We start from the raw sequence: 22,222 nt of genomic DNA, 5'->3' as shown, positions 1-22,222 counted from the left end.
CTCAAAAACAGATCCAGAAGAGCTAATTTAAAAATAATTGAGCTACCTGAAAGTCATGACCAGGAAAGGAACCTAGACTTCATTTTTCAAGAAATAATACAGAAAAATTGCCCTGAGATCTCAGAAGCAGAAGATAAAATAGAAATTGAGGGAATTCACTGATCACCTCCTGAAAGAGATCTTAAAAGAAAAACTTCCAGGAATATTATAGCCAAACTCCAGAACTCCCAAGTCAAAGAGAAAATACTAAAAGCTGCCAGAAATAAGCAATTCAACTACCATGGCTCTGTAGTCAGGATTACACAGGATCTGGCAGCATCCATACTAAGGGCTCATGGGGCTTGGAATATGATATTCTGGAAAGCAAAGGATCTTGGTTTACAACCAAGAATCAACTACCAGGGGTGGCTAGGTGGTGCAGTGTGTAAAGCACCGGCCCTGGGGTCAGGAGTACCTGAGTTCAAATCCGACCTCAGACACTTAATAATTACCTAGCTGTGTGTCCCTGAGCAAGACACAACCCCATTTGCCTTGCAAAAACCTAAAAATAAAAAATAACAAAAATTTTTAAAAAACGAAATAGGGTTTTAGAGTTTGCCAAACACTTAAAAAATATTGTCTCATTTTATTCTCATAACAACTTTGGGTAGTAAGTTCTCCTAGGTACTGGATAAATATTTAATAATGACTTTCTGGAGATAATATCCTAGCTTTGCTTGTATATTAGTTACTGTATAGCTAGAATTTCAATTCAGGTAGGAAAGAAAAGCAATGCTCTAAGAGAGTCACTTTGATGAACATAGGGTCTTGTAGTCCTCTCAAATCCCCCTGTGAATGTGGTCACTTACCTCATCTGCCAAAAGACTAGCCAAGACTACAGCATCAGGAGCTAGAATGTGACCAACATGTGCTTAAGAGAAGCATGACTAACACATAAATGCTAACTCTTGCATTATCCTAAAGATGATCTTGTCATTGATTGTGAAAGGAGACAAAAGTGTAAAACAAAGTGATGTTAGGAAAATCTGGTGATTCTGGAGAACTTTTAAGCATTTGTCTGTCCTTTCCAATATGTTTTCTAGGTTTCCTAATTTCTCCAGCATAAGTAATTGGTATCCTAGAACTATAATGAACATTGTTATGATGATATACAAATCATTGATTTCCTTGACTCACTGAATGAATTGGTCTCATAAGAGTCCTAAAAACCAGACAGAAGCTTTGTGCTTCTCATTAACTATCATTTATATAATACTTTAGAGTTTGCAATGCACTTTATATACCTCATTACATTTGAGATGCACAACAATCTTGTGTTTCCAAATGTTTCTCATTTGGATTTGAGCCTTTTTGCCCCAGAACTAGGTCTAAACCTCCATTTAATGCCACACTTTATTTTAGGCAGATATTCTCAAACACTAATGAAGTGCCCATTAACACACCAGGTCCCATGTGAATAAAGCAAAAAAGGCTATGTAAGAGACAGCTGGTGTAAGCAATTTTGAAACCTTGGTTTGGGATTTTCATTTTAATAAGCCTCAAGACCAGCACCAGTTCAAAAGGATTCAAATCAGGAGTACCTTGCCAAAAATATCACTGAAAGACTTGTATGCAGGCAAAATGTTCTTGAAACTTTTATTTATAATAACTAATGAATAAATTTTCATACAGGGAAAAATTGGACCCAAGGATGATCAAAGACTCACAGTAAGTGTCCTAACCTTGAAATTTTGAAATTAGGATACATAAAACATCATAGTTTTATGGGTTTTTTTATTTTATTCTATCCTTTCCTTCCTATCTTTCCCATCTCTTATTCTCCACCTAGTGTCAAATTCCATGTTCTCTATCTCCTTTTATACTTATTTAAAAATAAACATTTAGATTCTATAAGCATAGTGAAGAGGCAGCTAGTGGTTCATTGGATAGAGCACTGGACCTGGAGTCAGGAAGACCTGAGGTCAAATTTGACCTCAGATATTTAATAGATATCTGATCCTGGGCTTAATTTCTTAATTTCTGTCATTTAATTTCTGTTTACCTTAATCCAGTGGAGAAGGAAATGGCAAACCACTCCAGTATCTTTACCAGGAAAATTCCAAATGGGGTCATGAAGAATTAGATATGATTGAAAGAACTGACCAACTGACCAAACAACCAACAACTGACCAAAATGAAACAATAGAATAGCAATAGCAATATCTACTATAAGTTTACTGTTATGATTTCTTGCCTTCTTGATAGTGGGGAAGGTAGTCAGGGAGGAACTGGAACTGTAAATAAAATAAAATGGAATTAAAAAATCAGTTTATTTCTTTGAACTCAGCAATTACATGAAATATATTTATATAGGTACAAAAATGGAAATACATTGAAAGTCTTTTTCTAAAGCATTTCACATTTCATTCATAATGTATGTTTATGAGTCCATAACTCAAAACAAATATTGTTATAATTTTGCCTCTGAGAATTAAAGATTCCCAGAGGTGATCAAATAATGCTATTTCTTATTAATCAATGGTCCTATTTTTACAGAGAGAAGATATAATTAAATTAATTAAAGAAATATGTGGTAAGTTTGTTTTGTTTTATAAAACTGACATTTTATACATATGGTGTCTTATTTTACTCTTTTCTGAAATTGTGAATGAATGGTCAAAAAAAAACCTATGTTTGTGTGTTTCATATACACATGTATAAATATATTATATATGTGTATATAAATGTTTGCTGGAAGCTTTGTGTATACAATGTGTATATACATACTGCAGCATCCATGTACAATTTATACATATACACACATTTAAAATATATATATATGTATATATATATATATATATATATATCCATAGCTTCAGCACCCACTCACTGGTCCTTTGCATACTAAATTCTCACTCCCTTCAGATTTTCACTTTGTCAAGATGACAAAATTTAGTAAATAGGGATTTGGTGGTAAAGGCAGAAATAGGGAGAAAATCCATGTAAATAAAACCTACTCTTATTGTTCTACTGTCTTCCCAAAGTATTATAATAGAATCTAAAAAAAGATTCATTACCTAGGATTCATGAACTTGGAATGTTTTTAATATCTTGATAATTTAAAGCTTTTCATATATTTTTGTTACCCTATGTATTTTACTTTATTCCTTTGAAAATATTATTTTGAGAAGGAATCCATAGGACTTCATAGACTGCCAAAGGGATCCATGACATGAACAAGATTAAGAAAGAACCCCTTGTTTCTTTGGTTACTTAATTAGTTGACTAGTTTAAAAACATTTGAGTACTTATATGTGTTCTGGGCTCAAGGATACCCAACTAATTATGTAAAGATAGGAATAATAACTAAATTTTCCAGGTGAGATCTGCTTCTAATTTATCTGCATAAATCTAATTTGTATAGAGTTGTTGTCATGTTGTGTCTCCCATTAGACTCCTTAGAGTCTAGAGACTGTCTTAGAATCTATCTTTTGGGGGTTTTTAACCCCAGTACTTAGCAGGAGTACTGACTTTTCTATAAGGAAAAGTCTCTCTCCCTTACCACACTTCTTAGAATTCTTGTTTTTTCCCACATTCTACCAGAACTCCCATTTACCTTTATAATCAGGCCAATTAGTAGTCAACTCCTACTTGAAAACCTTCAATAGCCAGAATTGTTATTTCCCTGAACTAAATCTGTAGTTAGATTGCCATAGCAAGAAGCTTTATCTATATTCCTTGACATCTCAGACCCAACAACCACACTCTCATGCAACCCTTTCCATTTTTTTGGCTATGTTAACGGTAGCTAAATGAAGTATTACTTATTACATTGTAATCTAATTCCACCCACTTTTAAGAAAAGTACATGTCTTTCAGGATATTTGTTTTCCAATTGTTCCATATTTTTCTCCCCAATTAGAATGAAGTTTCCAAGAATGTTTTGGGGTTGTTTTGGATGAGGAGGGAGTAAGGGAGATCTTCATAGGACTTCACTTTTTCTGGGCACAAGAGAAACCTTCAAAAATGCCAGTTGATTTTGAGGTCATTATTAGGGCAGAGAGAGACTTTTTCCTGGCAAAGTTGATATAAACATTGAGTTAGTACTTTAAACACAGAATTTTACTATTTCTCTTGTAATTATACTAATATAAGAATTAAGAAAATGACTATACCATCTACTAACTCAAAACTAATTCTGAGTTTCTCCTGCATTTTTCTTCTATAGGATGTACCATTAACTGTAAGGACATACCAATGGAGCTTGTTTTTGTGATCAACAGCCCTGAAAGCATGGGACCTGAAAACCTAGAGGTCATCAAAGATTTTGTCATATCTCTAGTTGACAGAGTGACTATAGGAAGAAATGCTACCAGAATTGCCCTTGTGCTATATGGTTCAGAAGTTCAACTCAGATTTGGTCTGGACAGATTCATTGCAAAACAGGATGTGAAACAGGCAATTAGAAAGATTTCATATATGGGGAAAAGTACTTATACTGGTACAGCCATTCATAAAGCCACCCGGGAAGCATTTTGGGGAGCCCGGACCGGTGTCAGGAAAGTAGCTGTTGTAATCACAGATGGTCAAACAGAGAAGAGTGAAGCTATCAGATTAGAAGCTGCTGTCAGGGAAGCTCATGCAGCCAACATTGAGATATATGCAATTGGAATCCTCAATACTTCAGATCCAAGACACTATGAATTTGTCCGAGAATTAAATCTGATTGCATCAGATCCAGATAGAGAACACATGTACCTCTCTGATAGCTTTAACACCCTCTCAGGTGAGTGTATATCAGACCCAATTTAATAATGTAATGGCAATTCCTGAAGAGGAGTCAAAATCAAAAGCAAAGTGGAATGTCTAAATAGTTTTCCAACTAAGGGACAGCTAGGTGGTGCAGTGGATAGAACATCAAGCCTTAATAATTACCTAGCTATGTGACCTTGGGCAAGTCACTTAATCCCATTGAATTTTGTTTAAGCAGTTACTATCTATAAAACCTAGTGCTAGGAGAGATAAAACTTTTTTTTTTAATTAAGACATAATCCTCATTGTCCAAAAAGTTGCTGAAATATGTACAAAATACAGTACCTTTTTTTTTATTTTGGAGCATAAAGTGTTCATCCTCTCACCTTCCCTTTGGAAGAGTTTCTTCTCCCCATTTCCTTATATCTTTATCTCTTCTGTGTCTTTTCTCCCCAAATCCCTACCTACTCTAAAATAATTATCAATTAATATCCCCAAGTTCTTAGCTGATAACTACTTTTGATATCGTGCCTCTCAAAGTTATTTGCTTTTTTTCTGGAGAAATTCTATACAATCAAAAATCTTTATCACTCAAAAAAATCAGGGAGTGGTGCATTGGAGGAATTTCAGTCACTATTCCAGTCAATGTAGAAGAAAGTGATATTTTAGGACTTCCTATGTATTTCACCAACAGTTCAAACTAGCTCTTGCTGAATTTGGCAATCAGTAGATGCTATAAATCATGGTTTTATTTATTGTTTAATTAACTTAAGAAGGAGATGGAGAATATTATAATAATGCAGTAAATGTAAAAGTATTTCATGATTCCTTTTTTTGGTGAGTCAACTGTTAAAAAACATGCCAGTACATCATTGCTTATGAGTAAGGAATGATCTATGCACAGTAAGCACTCAATAAATGATATTGATAATTATACCAAATTATGGCAGGCTTGACAATGAAAGTGGTGTGATTCACATAACTAAAAAACAAAAAAAATTATAATTATATTAGGCAAGTATTCTTAACCTGAAATAGAGGGAACTTTTTTAAAAATATGTTTGGATAAATTGTATTTGAATACAATTGGTTCCCTTTGTAATTCTCCATATTTTATTTTGTAAATATAAAAAACATTATTCTGAGAAAGGATTCATAGGTGTCACCAAAAGTGAAACCAAGGGACTATGAGACAAAAAAAAAAAAGGTTGAGAACTGATCATAGGGATGCTCCTTGTGGGTATTAGTTAAACCAGTGCCTTGGGGCTAGAAGGAGAATAGAAGTTTGGAATCAGGGGATTACTTGAAAGTCATCAATAGGCAGTACTGGATAAAGAAGTAGATAACAGGGAGAACCAAGATGAAGATGAAGGAAAACAGCAGCTTATAATTTTTGAAATAGAGAAAGAAATACATCCTCTTTTTATTTCTTTTGCTTCTTGCTACAACCTTTCTCCCCTCCTCACCATCACACAGATAGGAATTCTTTTCTTAGGGGTTAAAAAACCCTGTAAACCACTGGATCTTTGTTCATAATTGAGAAATATATTGTAATTAGTTTTCCTTTTTAAGTCTCTGTATATTAGTCTGTGCATTTGAAAACTGTATTCCGAGGAGTCCATGGCATATATAAAAAGATTAAGAATCCCTGCTTTAGGGGCAGCTAGGTGGCGCAGTGGATAGAATACTGGCCCTGAGTCAGGAAGACCTGAGTTCAAATGTGGTCTCAGACACTTAATAATTGCCTAGCTGTGTGACCTTGGGCAAGTCATTTAACCCCATTGCCTTAAATTAAAAAAAATTTTAGAAAAGAATCCCTGTAGGGGTGGCTAGGTGGCGTAGTGGATAAAGCACCGGCCTTGGAGTCAGGAGTACCTGAGTTCAAACGTGGTCTCAGACACTTAATAATTACCTAGCTGTGTGGCCTTGGGCAAGCCACTTAACCCCATTTGCCTTGCAAAAAAAAAAAAAAGAATCCCAGCTTTAAAATTCCTCAATGTATCAAATTCTTATTTGATATGATCCTTTACTTTAAAAATGTAATTCAACCAGTATTTATTAAGAATCTTTTGTTTGTGTTGTTTCCTTTTCATGCTTCTTTGTAAATCAATTAATAAATTCAAATGTGAAATTGTGAAAAAAAAAGATTCTCTACTTTGGAACATCATTTCATCTTGTTTGCTTTTCATTTTGTCTTTTCTTTTCAAAAAAGATTTGGAGTTCAAGTTGGCCAACCAGTTTTGTGCTAATGAACATAGTATATTAATTTCTGGACAAACCAAAAATTATAGGATAGCTGGAAAGCATTTCCAATATTCATCATACAATTCTGCAAATAGTTTACTGCACAACAGGAACAGAATGAATGAACAAATGATTTCATCAGATAAGCAGAAAGCAAATAAACAAGAAAACTATTTTGGCTCTGACAAACAGTCTCAACCAACTACAATGGTATAGTATCAGTTTTTTAAAATATTTCTAATGAAAATGAGTAGGCATGTATACATCTCTGGTTAATTAAATGTGCCCTAGAACATTTCAGTTAATAACCTTGAGTTCCAGGCATTATGATCATTAGAGTATAAAAAACTGACACCTTTATGTTTTACCTAGAAACTAAAAAGTTTTGCAACTAAATTAGTGATTACCTTAGAAGGTATATACTTATTATAATGATTCTTTCATTGTCTATTTTTTAGTTAAATTTTGGGGCCCCTGTAAGAACATCAGAATTGTTACAGTATATTGCCTCATTCAGTTTGGAAGGAAAATTAATATTGCATAATTTAACCATTACTTAATTAATCACATTTAGCTCCATATTACAATCTGACAAATAAAAAAAATGAAAACCACATCTTAAAATTAAGCCTAGTTCATTTAAAAGTATGCTGGATTTGGAGTGACTGGACATGAGTTTGAAATAGGTGTGAATTTAAGCAAAATCACTTCATCTTTCTGAGATTCAGTTTCTACATCTGTAAAATGAATGGGTTAGATTATGTGATTTCCATTTTCTCTTTTAGCTCTAAATCTGTAAACCTATGATCCTAAGATTTATTACCATGGGGAGCATTCAAAAGAGAATGCCCCAGATACTGAAAGGAAGTTGAAAGGAATCTATAAAGGCAACAAACCTTCAAGTAAATTGAGCCTGGTACCAAGAAAACTAGAGTCCCAGTTTTTAAGAGAATGACACTCATTTAGATCTCTAAACTTATTTATCTAAAACTTAGTCAATATATATACCTTCTCATCAAATCCTGGCTTTCTTTAAAACTAGCTAAGGCAAGGTGGCTATGTGGCACAGTGGATAGAGCACTGGCCCTGGAATCAGGACGACCTTAGTTCTAGTCTGGCATCAGACACTTAATAATTATCTAGCTGCTGTGTGACCTTGGGCAAGTCACTGAACCCCATTGTCTAGCAAAAACCAAAAAAAACAACTAGCTAAGGTTCCAAAAGGTCAGCTAGATAGCACCGTGGATAGAGTGCTGGGCCAGGAGTCAAGAAGACCTTAATTCAAATCTAGCCTCAGGCTCTAGTTGTATGACCCTGGGCAAGTCATTTAACTCTGTTTGCCTCTGTTTCCTCATCTAAGGAATGATCTGGAGAAGGAAATGACAAACCACCCTAGTCTTTGACAACAATAACAACAAAAAATTCAAATAGGATCACAAAGAGTTGACCTGAACAACAATATAAAAGAAATCTAGGATTTTTTTAAAGACCCTTCCAACTATATTATTTTTATCAAATTTTACCTATTTAAAATATATTTTAGGCATACTTCTCCTCTTTCCCCAGCCCCTTGACCATGATTTCATAGGATCTTAGATTTAGACCAGGAAAGTCATCTTGTCTAACATTCTTATTATATGATTGCAGTATCTTAATCTTAGGACTGTGCAGATGAAGCAGGGGAACTCAGAGATATGTTATAATCTTTTTGAAACTTTACTGTGGGAGGTGTTCTGCATTCTGTGTTTGCCCTTTGTGATCTCCATTTCCTAAGCCACTTTGGACTTTTTTGGTCATGACCTTTGGGGCAAAAGTTGTAGTAAGTAGGATGCTATGCATGTTCAGTGAGTGCTGTCTTAGCCACTCCTTGAAGACCACTCCTGTGGCAAGTGTATTGGAGATTACCTGGAACCAGGTGCCAAACCACTCCTCAGGCACCACCCTTATCCCACCTACCATGGAAATGTATTTGAGCAGAGATCTGCCCAGATGGAAGTCCTTTTCTCCTTGACTCCTAACCAGGCTGCTTTGTCTCTTCTCTTCTTTTTTCCCTCTAAGCTAGATCCATGTGCTCCTCCCATGCAGCTGGAACAATATGTCTCCATCTCCATGTGGTTGTATCTATGTTGATCTAAGCTTCTTTTCTTTTCCTTTTTTCTGCTGTTCCAGCTTCTTCTCCCTTCTCCTCCTTCCTCTAAGCTTGAATCACATGTTCTGATTGATGCTGTTAGATCAATATGGTCCTAGTTCCATGGGACTGGATCTACATTAATATAAACTTTTTTTCCTTTTTTCCTTTTCAAGAATTTTAGTCATTCCTAATCTCAAATTCTACTAATCAACTCATCCTTTAAGAAATTAACTAGCTCCTTTTCCAAAGGACCTAATTTGTGAACTTTGTGGTCATTCGTAAACTCTTTGTGCAATCTTTGAGTTAAAGTCTAAGCCTTTCTTTTCTCTCTGAGCAGAAATTGGTGAGTTCTTCACAAAAATGAACCAACATAGATAGATATTTAAGCCCCCTTTCCCAGAAGCTCATTTCCTCCCTTCTTCACAGTGACTTACCCAAGGTCACAAAGGTACTAAAAAGCAAAATTCTATACTAGGTACCCTGTTTTCTTTCTGCTATTTCCTTTCATAATAACCCTCACAACTATTCTTGGGACTTAAATTCTAATTTCACAACATAGATATTTAGTTTCCTATATCAGAAAAGAAGATAAATTCTAATGAGATGACTTTCATAGATTTATTCATCCTGTTACTCACTTTGACTCTTTCAGCCAGTTATGTATGAGTACTTAGAGTTTCTAGAATCTAATTAAGCCAAATCTGGATGAAAATTGAAAAAGTAAACTTATGTTTTGTCTATGAGATACAAATATCTGGATATTTATGAATGTCATTATGATCGCCAGAATATTTAAGCTTCCTTTGGATAGCTATTTTCATGTACATATAGTCTTTCTGAAATACAGTGTCTTGAACATAATAAGGATTTGATAAATATATATTATCTGATTAAAGGGGCATGATCATACTGTGAATGGTTCCATGGTGAAAGGTTCAAAAGGTAGTAGAAAGTCGAAAAGGAGGTTTCTTTATAGACTGAAGAAAGTACATGAGGGAAAAAAAGATATTTGCTTTTTGATTTCTTTTACAGAATAAAGAATCACTGGTATTACTGTATGAAGATTATGAAGAAAAACATGAGAAAGAAAAACAACTACCTGTATCTTCAGTGAATCTGCAAGGTATTAGACAGTTGATCATAAATTCATTCAATTCAATAGGAATTTATGAAGTACCTATTTGGTTCAAGGGACCAAGCAAATTCAACATTCCCTACACTCTTGGCACCTCCATGCTACTGAAGGAGGCAACTGAGCTGTGCTTGAGGAAAGTATTCTAAAAAGTGAAACTGAGGTGACAGAGTACACAGTCATAGAGAGAGAAGGAAGACAGTTAATAATTTGTATTGTCCTTGAAATGGGAAATATGTCTTATATGGGGGGAAATTTGTAGGACATTTTGATTAGAATGATGAATGTATATGAAGGAAATGGCAAGAGAGATTGTAGAGGACTTTAAATTCTAGGCAGGAGTCTATATTTTGTTATATAGGCAATAGGAAGTCTCTGAAGGTTTTTAAGTAGTAAAGGAATATATCAGATCTGTATTTTAGGAATATAGATTTGGCAGCTATACGAAGGATGAATTGGAAAGAGAAGAGACTGGTAGCAGAGTTTAAGTAGGAGGTTATTAACAATTGTTCTTTTTAGACAGGATGAGGTTCTCTACCCAGGATGGGTGAAAAGATAGGGGGGAGGCTAAGAGGGAGGTTGTAGAGAGAGAATCAACATGACAAGGAAAATTACTGGGTTTTGGAGGTGAGGAAGAAGAAAGAATCAAGGAAGTAGTTTCCAAACCTAGGTCACCAGAAGAATGAAGAAGTTTTCAAAATTTTGAGAAGGGATGAGTTTGAGAGAGAAAATGAGCTCTAAACAGAGCTCACATGTTGAATTTGAAATGTCCAGGTGGAAATGTCAAGCAGATAATTGTCAATATAGAACTAGAGTTGGGGAAAGAGACTGAGACTAGATATATAGTAATAATAATCTTCAAAGTAAAAATAATAATTGGATCCATGAGAAGTAATGAGTACAAAGGGAAAAAATGTAGAGAAAGAACTGAGAAAAGACTAGTGAATTTAGCAATTAAGAGTTAATTAATCGGTAACCATGTTTATAATTAAATCTCATTAAACATTAAAAGTTTTGGGGCTGTTAGGTGGCACAGCGGATAGAACATCAGCCCTGAAATCAGGAGGACATGAATTCAAATTGGCATCAGACACTTAATAACTACCTAGCTATGTGACTTTGGGCAAGTCATTTAACCCCATTGCTGAGAGAGAGAGAGAGAGAGAGAGAGAGAGAGAGAGAGAGAGAGAGAGAGAGAGAGAAAGGAAGGAAGGAAGGAAGGAAGGAAGGAAGGAAGGAAGGAAGGAAGGAAGGAAGGAAGGAAGGAAGGAAGGGAAAAAGAAAGAGAAAAAGAAAGAGAAAAAGAAAAACAAAACATTAAAGGTTTGCAAATATTAAAGTGTTATATGATGGTTATTATTTTTATTATTCTCTAGATTATCTCTTTTTTGATGTAGTTAAGCTAGAAATGGTGCTATTATAAATCACAATCCTGCTTTTATTCCTTCTTATACAGTGTTCTAGATACTATTGCATAGTTAGTTAATATAGTTGCTTTTTGTAGTTGAATAAAAGTATTAGACTGTAAGATCATCTTCTGTAGCTCACCGAAAGCATTCTGAGAAAAACTCCAGTAAGAGGCAGGACAATAGGAATGGCTTGTACTTCATCCTGGTCCCACAAGATTTGGATCTTTTCACACAAATATCTATACTTTGAAACTTTTTCATTCCATATAGCTTGGAGGAAGTCAGTATTTGAGATGATGACATCTTTTTATGATTTTGTTCTTAAGTTTTAATGAATGAGTGCTAAGATTGTGAGCAATGACTTGGTCTATGATAATGGTCTAGATCTAGTAGAGTTTTGATTGAGTTTTCTTTTTTTAATTTTTCTTTTATTTTTTCAATTACATGTAAACTTACTTTTCAATATCCATTTTTGTAAGATTTTAAGTTCCATATTTTTCTCTCCTTCCCTTTCTTCCCCCTCTCCATTACAGCAAGTAATTTGATATAGATTATACAAGTACAATCATATTGAACCTATTTTCCATATTAGTCATATTGTGAAAAAAAGAATCAAGACAAAAGAAAAAAATTGTGAAAAAAATATATAACAGATTTTTAAAAGTGAAAACAGCATGTTATAGTTTGCAATCAGGTTCCATGGCTTTTTTTTTCTGGATATAAGTGGAATTTTCCATTACAAGTATTTTAGAATTATCTTTGATCACTGTATTGCTATAGAAGTCTATCATATTTGATCATCACACAATGTTGCTGTTAAGGTGTACAATAATCTCTTGATTTTGCTGACTTCACTCAGTTCATATAAGTCTTGGGTTTCTGAAATCTGACTGCTCATGATGGAACAGTATACCATCACATTCATATACCACAAGTGATGAACATTCCCTCAATTTCCAATTCTTTTCCATTACAAAAAAGAATTGGTGTGTGTGTGTGTGTGTGTGTGTGTGTGTGTGTGTGTGTGTGTGTGTAATTCTTTTTTCCTTTTTTTAAAGGATCTCTTTGGTATAAAGACTTAGTGATGGTATTGTTGGATCAAAGGATTGTATAGTTGTATAACCCTTTGGGCATAGTTACAAACTGTTCCCCAGAGTGATTGAATCAGTTCATAACTCTATCAACAATGTCTCAATTTTCCCACATCCTTTCCAATATTTTTCATTTTCTTTTTTTTATCACATTCAATCTGATAAGTATGAGGTAGTATCTAAGAGTTGTCTAAATTTGCATTTCTCTAATTTATAGAGCACCATTTTCATATGACTATATATAGCTTTAATTTACTTATCTGAAAATTGCCTGTTTATATCATATGACTTTGGGGAATGATTTGTATTCTTATAAATTTGACTTACTTCACTTCATATTTTAGAAATGAATCCTTCATCGGAAATGCTGGCTGTAAAATTTGTTTCTCTGTTTTCCTTCTGATCTTGGTTGCATTGGTTTTGTTTGTGCAAAAACTTTTTAATTTAACGTAATCAAAATTATTAATTTTACATTTTATAATGTTCACTATCTCTTGTTTGCTCAACACTGAGTAGTTGAGATGTACCATAAGTCTTTGACCCATAAATAGCCTTCAGAGCATCATAAAAGAACTTTGATTTGTTACCATCTGCCTAAAACTGAATTTCATCAGTCTTCTTACTGAGTCAAGAGTCCTGCATTTCTCTCAGCTTCTCATGTACTTTACTTTTGATGGAATTAAATTATGCCTTCTTAGAAATGAATGAACTATCCTGCTGGTAAACCCTGTAGAGTTCTTGTTTTTTATTTAGCAGTTCTATATTTCCCCATCATTTTCATCAAACCAGTCTTTATGTTTGCAAGTGTTCTGACCAAAATGAACAAATGCAATGCTGTACAACCAGATCTCTGCCCACTCCTTTTCTGCTCCACTGTTGCCAACTGTGCATTGTGGCTCAGTTTTCCCTCCAAGTTAGCATTAAACTGTTCCTGCTCAGAGAGACACTCTAATCTTTTGAAATTAATGCTTCTAGTAGACATTTTGCCTTGAGGCCAACACTTTGGTTGAATATGAATATTTAGCTTGGAGAGGATAAGTCTACAACCAGTCCAGCACTCTACACCACACATTGCCTTTGTCACTCTCACATCCTGTCTGTCTCTTCTCTTTACAATCAAATAACCTATTAGATGCCAATGTTTGCTATGAGAGTGCATCCAGGAAGTTTTATTGCATTTAGGTAAATGGAAGACAGTATTTGTGATGTCATGAAATGTGCACATCTTCAGTAGTAGATGACTATTGCTGTTGCTGCTTCCAATTCTATTCCTTCCAAGGACTCCCTCACCTTGTCCGGTAATCTGAGCCTACCCTAGCATTAAAGTCACCCAGAATTATAAACTTACCCTCTTTTGATACACTGATGTTTAGGGCCTCCAAGTCTTCATGAAATTTTTCTTTGATTTCATCAGGGTTTGTCATGGTGGGAGCATAAGCACTGATGATGATGGCTTGTCATTTTCCTGGAAGTGGCAATCTCATTGTCATGAGCTTGTCATTCTTTCCTTTTGGTAGGCATTCAAGCTTGTTGACTGGATTAGTTTTAATTGTAAAACCTACCACAGCTTCACAGTGCTCCCATTCACTGCCATCAATCCAGGGAAAATGTGTATCCAGCTCTGACTTCAATAAGCTGACCTTCCTTTGCCAGCCTTGTTTCACTCAGAGCTGCTATTTGAATGTGATACCTGCTGAATTCTCTTGCAACAAGAACTGTTCATCTTTCAGGTCTATTGGATCTTGGGTTTTCTATGAGTGTGTGCACATTCCATGCACCAATGGTGAGTGGAATCTTCTTTGAAGAAGTTTTTGTAGATTTTTTTGTGTATCCTGACTGCACTGTAAGATTCTCTGCCTGCCACAGTAAATCAGGCCAGGGTTGAATAAGCAATTTTTAAGACACCTTTTCTATCCCCTTCCTCACATCAGGAAATTAGTCCACAAAAGGTCAGCTCAGTCACCCGGGGACTGCCAAATCTCACTGCTGCTTTCTACTAGTATCTCTGTATCACAGAGTAGGTTGAGGAGATTAAGATGTAAGAACTCTGGAAAAGTAGGCAAGAGTCAAGTTGCAAAAGGCTTTAAAAGTCAGAGAATTTTATATTTAGATAGGTGAGGAAGAGACACTGCATTTTATTGAGTAGGATAGATAACATAGAGCTGTAAGAAGATAGCTTTGACAGCTGAGTGGAAAATGGATGAAAGTGAGGAGAATTAACACAAGAAAACCAATCAATGGGCTATTGAAATAATATGAGTATGAAGTGATGAATGTATTAGGGTGGTGGCAATGTTGAAAGAGAATCTAAGTACAGCTAGGTGGCATAGTGGATAGAGCATGGGCCCTGGAGACCTGAGTTCAAATCCAGTCTTGCATACTTGATACTAGCTGTGTGACCTTGGGCAAGTCACTTAACTCCATTGCCCCACCAAAAAAATAGAGGGAGAGAGAGAGAATGAGTCTATATGAGAGATGCTGTGAAGGTAAAATGGACAGGATTTGTCTAAGATTGGATATAGGACATATGAGAGAGTGAGAAATTATGGAAAATACTTTGGTAAGAATACTCACCTCCAGGGCAACTAGGTGGCACAGTGAATAGTGCATCAGCCCTGGAGTCAGGAAGTCCTGAGTTCAAATCCAAACTCAGACACTTATTAATTACCTAACTGTGGGGCATTGGGCAAGTCACCTTAACCCCATTGCCTTGCAAAAAACTTAAAAAAAAATTAATTAAAAAAAAGAATACTCACCTCCTAACAGAAAGATGATAGACTCAGAGCACAGATATATATATACAATATATAGAAATATTATTTGTAGTGTATTGTATATAATACAAATATAGAGACACATGTTTATGTAAATTAATGTATGCATATGTATATGTATATATGTTTATATATGCATTTATATTTCCATTAAGGGAATTTGTTTTCCTCTACTATGCATGTTTATTACAGGTTTTTGTTTTTCTTTTTTTTCATTTGAGAGGGAAAAGAAAGGGGAGGCAGAGGTGAATTTTTATTAATTAAAAAAAATATATGAGGCAGCTAGGTGGTGAATTGGATAGAGATCAGCCCCAGAGTCAGGAGGATCTGAGTTCAAATCTAGCCTCAGACACTTAATAATTACCTAGCTGTGTGACCTTGGGCAAGTCACTTAACCCCATTGCCTTAAATAAATAAAAATAGTTAATAGTTTAAAAAATTAATTTAAAAATAAAACAAAGTGAAAGTTTTATACTAAAAAAAATTAATGAAGTGATCAGCTTTGATTCCAGAAGACCTCTGATGAAGGATAATTCTACCAACCTCTTGAAGATGAAAAATGGAATATGTATTTTTGGACATGGCCAGTGAAGGAATCTGTTTTGCTTGACTATGAATATTTATTACAACAGTTGTGTTTTTGTTTTCTTTTCAATTTGAGAAGGATAGAAAGAATTTAGGGAAAAAATGCTTGCTAATTGCAGGAGAGGGGAGGGGAAGGAATGATTTTTGTGTTTTTTCTTTAAAGAGAGATTATTGGCAGCTTTTGGGAGATGATCCTTATAAAATGCTTAATGCAAATCCAGAAGATTTTCATATACCACCTTCCACCCACTTGAGTAGCAAAAATAGAATAAATTATAAAATTCAGTGTTAATGTCTCAGGGAAACAGTCATTGTTAATGCATTTTTGGTGAGACTGCAAACTTGTGCCAACATTTTACAGAATAATATGGCAATATGTGAGCATAAATTGAGCATAACCTTTGACCAGATAATTCCATTTTAAAATTTTATCCTAAAAAATGAAAAAAGATCTTGCTTGTATAAAAAAGGACTTATTTGCCTTATTCATATTAACAAACAACAACTGGAAAAAATTTAAATATCCAAGAATTAATGTCATGGAAATTTTTAATTTCTTCCAGAGCCATAATTTAATTGCTGCAGGACAATTACTTCTACCAATATGCATCAGCACCTGCTAAAAACAAAATCAAACACACTTGAGAAATTAAAGAAGTGAACCTAGAGCAAGTGCATTATTATTTGTTTCTACCATGTAAAATGCTAAGGATGTCTGGGATTTTATTCCTTATATATTTGATTGTTTCATTCTATTGATAAGCATTAAGCATATGATAAAAAATATCTTTAATGTTACATGATTATTTACAGATGCATTCCCCATTCCCTTTTGATTTTGTTTTTGTTTTTGTGTTTTTTTTAGAAAATACATTTAATCCACAATGTCAACTAAATTTAGATCAAGGATCATGCCGTGTGTATGTTATAAAGTGGTACTATGATAAGAAAGCGAATGCTTGTGCTCAGTTTTGGTATGGTGGCTGTAATGGAAATGATAATCGCTTTAACAGTGAAGATGAATGTATAAAGGCCTGTGTATTTTTCTACAGAGGTACAGTGTGATAATACAAATAGTCATTTATAGTCTATAATAATGATGATTGTCTTCTCAATTGCAAAATGAGAAAATGATCCAAAAATAACAGAAATTCCCTTTGAAATCACAACTGAATATTTGTTCAGAAGTGATAGCATATTAAATTTACTTCTTTCCATTTGCCACATTCTGGAAAACCTATTGAAAACCTCATTTCTCCCTCCCCTCTCTACACAGGGAAAGAATATATATGTATGTTCAGCAAGTATTTGAATGGAATGAAAAGAATTTTTCATTTCTATTTAAATATGCTGCCAACCTTGAATAATGCCAAGCTATCAGAGCAAATATCTGGTGCTCTGGGCTAATCTGCCCTTTAGCAATTTGATAAATATTAGGGAAGAGAAGCTGGTTTGGGTTGAGTTGGGGGAGGGGTAATAGTAGTAGTAGTAATGGTATGAAGAGAATAGGAAGAACCCCTAGATTGTGTGTGTGTGTGTGTGTGTGTGTGTGTTTATATTGAAACCTAAAAGTTTCTTTTTATTTTTCAGAAACCTGAAGTATTGAAGAGGATTCTCGAGTTCTGTAATAGAAAAAAAAAATTTAATTCAAATAATAAAATGTTGTATGTATTCACCTTTTTCTTAAATCACTTACTGAATGATTTTAAATAATACTTTTTATTTATTTCATATTCCTTCATAATAATCTTTACATTTTAATCCAAATAACAATAAATATTACTCAGGGACTCATGACATTTGTTGAGTGAATATTTTGCTTCTTTTATAAGAGTAAAAGAACAAGACAAATGTCTGTTACAATTCAAATACACACATACACTCACATATTTATTTTCTTTAAACTATACATATTTTCTTTAAATGCTTTAATTTGTATCAATTGACTAGCACAAAGTTTCTAATAAAATTAGAATATAATAAAATTACTTTTAAATGAATTTGAATTTTACTGTTATGTAATGGAGAATTTTTATGAAGCTTATTCATGTTTTACCAGTTCCGGATAGGTTCACATAAGTAAATTAAGAAAAAAAATAATGTATTTAATTTTCACTGCATTAAACCATAGAATACTAGTATTTTATGTTATTAAAATATTGTATGCCTGCAATTTAAATTTATCTAAAAATAACCTTGAGCATATTGAATATCTGATCATGTCTGAATATACCTACTTAATTGTGGTTTTAATTAAAATTTAAAATTAGGTCATAATTCACATTTTAATAAGGTGCTAAAGTCTTTAGAGTGCTTTCCTCATTTAATCATTAGGTAGTGTTCACAGCCTCTAGGAACTTATTCATGGATCTTATTCACTGAAAGACTGGATCCTCTGGCAGTTATGTACACTCCCTGTTCTAGAGGGGAACAGAAGTGGGGAAAAAAGAAACTTTCTGTGCTCAGAAAATGGACCACATTTTGTCACCCAGAGCCACCATTTTTTGTGTGGTCATGCTCATCTCAGAGTGTCAATCAAATAGCCAGGAGCTCCAAACTACTGGAAAACCCTGTTCTTTCCCAACCTACTACTTTTATGAAGCCCTAGTCATAAGATCTTAACACAATAGAGTTAGCCACCCATTCAAACAGGCAGACTGCATACTTTTTTTTTCCTTCTTGCACAGAACCAAAAAAAAAAAGAAATAAGATAATTCATAATATAACATCTACTGCATGACTGTGTACCCACAACTCCTATTAATCCTAGAGGTATCTAGGGAGTGCCCTGGAAAGAATGATATACCTGGAGTGAGGAAGACCTGAGTTCACAGGAGGCTTCAGATTCTTCCCAGCTGCATGAGCCCTGCATCAATTAATCTCTCTCTGCCTCAGTTTCTTCATCCCTAAAATAGAGATAATAATAGCAACCACCTTCAATAAAATAAAATTCTTAAAGTACTATATAAATTTAAGCACTATATAAATGCTATCTATTTAAGATCCAAGTGGCACTTGATTAGTATATATATATAGCACACTCTGATTCTTGGAATTTAAGGACATTTTTCAAATTGTCTAGAAGTTGTCTTCAATGTGAAGATCTATAAAACTTTTCTAATTTAGTAATTAAGAAAACTTCCTAAGTGAAATAGGGTGCCTCTGCTACTTAATGATTACATTACCTTTGGGGCAGCTAGGTGGCGCAGTGGATAGAGCACCAGCCCTGGAGTCAGGAGTCCCTGAGTTCAAATCCGGCCTCAGACACTTAATATAATATAATATAACCCTATTGCCTTGCAAAAAAAAGAATAACAATAGTAATAATTACATTACCTTAGTAGAGTCACAACCTCTTCTGAGGACTTCTGATATCTCATCAGCTCTAAATCTATAATCTTATTATCACATGTTGCCCACAGTACTCTGGGCTCAATAACTGATTTTTTTTAAGTTTTTGCAAGGCTTGCCCAAGGCCACAAGGTTAAGTGACTGAGGTCGGATTTGAACTCAGAGACTCCTGACTCCAGGGCTGGTGCTCTATCCACTGCGCCACCTAGCCTCCCCATAACTGATTTTTTTATAGCTCCATTCAGGCCAATTTGAAGATGGCACTTTTCTATTTGCAGTGGTATCACTAGAAGAGACTTCCAAATGCTTCCTAAACAGCTGCTTAGATGTTTGGAGACCAAGGGGAAAGTACTCAAAGTAGATCCTGCTACCATTCTTGCCCCCTTGTCTCTGACCTTGAATGCAAGACTCTTTGACCTTGAATTCAAGTTTCTGACTGCCAAAAGGAGTTCTTTTCCCTCTTAGTCTCTTCCAATAAACATCAGAGAGAAGAGGAGTCAAAAGAAAGGGAAAGAGAAAGTAATCTCACAACTCTGTGAGATATTTAATGCAAACATTATTGTTCCCATTTATAGATGAGGAATATGAGGTTTAGAGAAATCAAGCCTTGGGTCTCCCAACTAGTAATGTAAGACCTAGGATTTGTACCAAGGTCTGCTGATTCCAAATCCATTGTCTTTTTCCACACTAAACTATACTGCAAAAAAAAAATATAAAAACTGTCACTCTCTGGGTCTTTATTATTGCTATTATTTGGTGCATGTCTGTGATTTATTCCATCAAAGGTTCAAATGAAACAGATTAGCAACTCATCAATTCATCTCTAATTTATAATCCTAAGAATTTGCCTGACTTTTGTCTCTTTTTTTAAAATTGAGTCAGTCAGGGAGGTGAGAAGGAAGGAAAATACATGTTTGTCCACTGAAAACAAAATAATTTTAAGAAGTTATCCAAAGGATTCATTTCTAAAATATACACAGAACTGAATCATATTTTTTTATTTTATTTTTTTTTAGGTTTTTGCAAGGCAAATGGGGTTAAGTGGCTTGCCCAAGGCCACACAGCTAGGTGTCTGAGACTGGATTTGAACCCAGGTACTCCTGACTCCAAGGCTGGTGCTCTATCCACTGTGCCACCTAGCTGCCCCTGAGTCATATTTTTAAAAGGAAAAAAGCCATTCCCCAATTGACAAATGGTCAAAGGATATGCAAAGGCAATTTACAGATGAGAAGATCAAAGCAATCCATAGTCATATGAAAAATTGCTCTAAATAATTAATTACTAGAGAAATGCAAATTAAAGCTTCTCTGAGGTACCACCTCACACCTCTCAGACTGGCCAATACAACCAGAAAGGATAATGATCATTGTTGGAAGGACTGTGGGAAATCTGGGACACTATTAAGCTGTTGGTGGAGCTGTGAATTCATCCAGCCTTTCTGGAGAGAAATTTGGAACTATGTCCAAAGGGCAACAAAAATGTGCATACCCTTTGATCCAGCAATACCACTACTGGGTCTATACCCTGAAGAGATGATGAAAAGGGGTAAAAACATCACTTGTACAAAAATATTCATAGCAGCCCTGTTTATGGTGGCAAAGAATTGGAAATCAAGTGAATGTCCTTCAACTGAGGAATGGCTTAGCAAACTGTGGTATATGTATGTCATGGAACACTATTGTTCTATTAGAAACCAGGAGGGATGGGAATTCAGGGAAGCCTGGAGGGATTTGCATGAACTGATGCTGAGTGAGATGAGCAGAAGCAGAAAAGCATTGTACACCCTAACAGCAACATGGGGGGTAATGTTCAACCTCAATGGACTTGCTCATGTCATCAGTGCAACAATCAGGGACAATTTTGGACTATCTGCAATGGAGAATACCAACTGTATCCAGATAAAGAGCCATGGATTTTGAACAAATTTCAAGGACTATTCCCTTTAATTTAGGGAAAAACCAGATATCTTATTGTCTGATCTTGTTATCTCTTATACCTTTTGTTTCTTCCTTAAGGATGTGATTTCTCTCATCACATTCAATTTGGATCAATGTACAACATGGAAACAAAATAAAAACTGACAGATTGCTTTCCGTGGGGGGGGAGGGAAGCAAGATTGGGAGAAAAATTGTAAAACTCAAAACTCAAATAAAATCTTTAAAAATTAAAAAAAAAGATGTCCAAAGGCAGTGAGACATTAAATGATTTGTCCATGATCACATAGCTTATGTGTGTCAGAGGAAGAACTAAAACACAAGTCCCCCTGACTTCAAGCCTGGTCCTACAATCCAATATGCAGTATGTGAGCAGTTCTCTAACTTTTGAATCTTCAGACTACTTTAAACTCTAAAAAATTATTAACTCCTCCAAAGATTTTTTTATGAATTATATTTATCAATATTTTCTTGTTATCTAATTGTATTCAACTCTTAATGAACTCATTTGAGATTTTCTTGGCAAAGATACTGGAAGGGTTTGCCATTTCTTTCTCCACCTCATTTTATAGATGAGGAAACTGAGGCAAACAGGGTAAAGTGATTTCTCTAAGGTTATATAGCTAGTAAGTGTCTGAGGCATGATTTGAATTCAAGGAGATGAGTCTTCCTGACTTCAGACTCAGCATCTATCCACTGTACCACCTAGCAACCCCTATCAATATTTATCATATAGGAAAATAAAGCTGATATATTTTTAATTATTTATTAATTCATTTAAAATAATTCTATTACAAAATTACATAAATAATATATTTGTATTGAAAAAGACTATATTTT

General features: G+C 34.6%; 1 protein-coding gene across 1 annotated transcript in view; it reads left to right on the top strand.

The window, feature by feature from the left end:
• LOC141506250 (uncharacterized) overlaps positions 1 to 17,162 on the top strand; it is a 64,477-nt gene extending 47,315 nt beyond the window's left edge. The window contains exons 10-15 of the mRNA XM_074212831.1: positions 1,672 to 1,707; positions 2,536 to 2,572; positions 4,208 to 4,765; positions 6,944 to 7,185; positions 10,139 to 10,229; positions 16,963 to 17,162. Of these exons, the coding sequence (XP_074068932.1) occupies positions 1,672 to 1,707; positions 2,536 to 2,572; positions 4,208 to 4,765; positions 6,944 to 7,185; positions 10,139 to 10,229; positions 16,963 to 17,162 (1,164 nt within the window). The remainder of the gene's footprint in view (positions 1 to 1,671; positions 1,708 to 2,535; positions 2,573 to 4,207; positions 4,766 to 6,943; positions 7,186 to 10,138; positions 10,230 to 16,962) is intronic.
• The last annotated feature ends 5,060 nt before the right edge of the window (positions 17,163 to 22,222 follow it).

The sequence above is a fragment of the Macrotis lagotis genome, chromosome 1 (assembly GCF_037893015.1).
Source record: "Macrotis lagotis isolate mMagLag1 chromosome 1, bilby.v1.9.chrom.fasta, whole genome shotgun sequence".
Lineage (NCBI taxonomy): Eukaryota > Metazoa > Chordata > Mammalia > Peramelemorphia > Peramelidae > Macrotis > Macrotis lagotis.
Note: the sequence above shows the minus strand (reverse complement) of the source record. Positions and strands in the feature narration are given on the sequence as shown.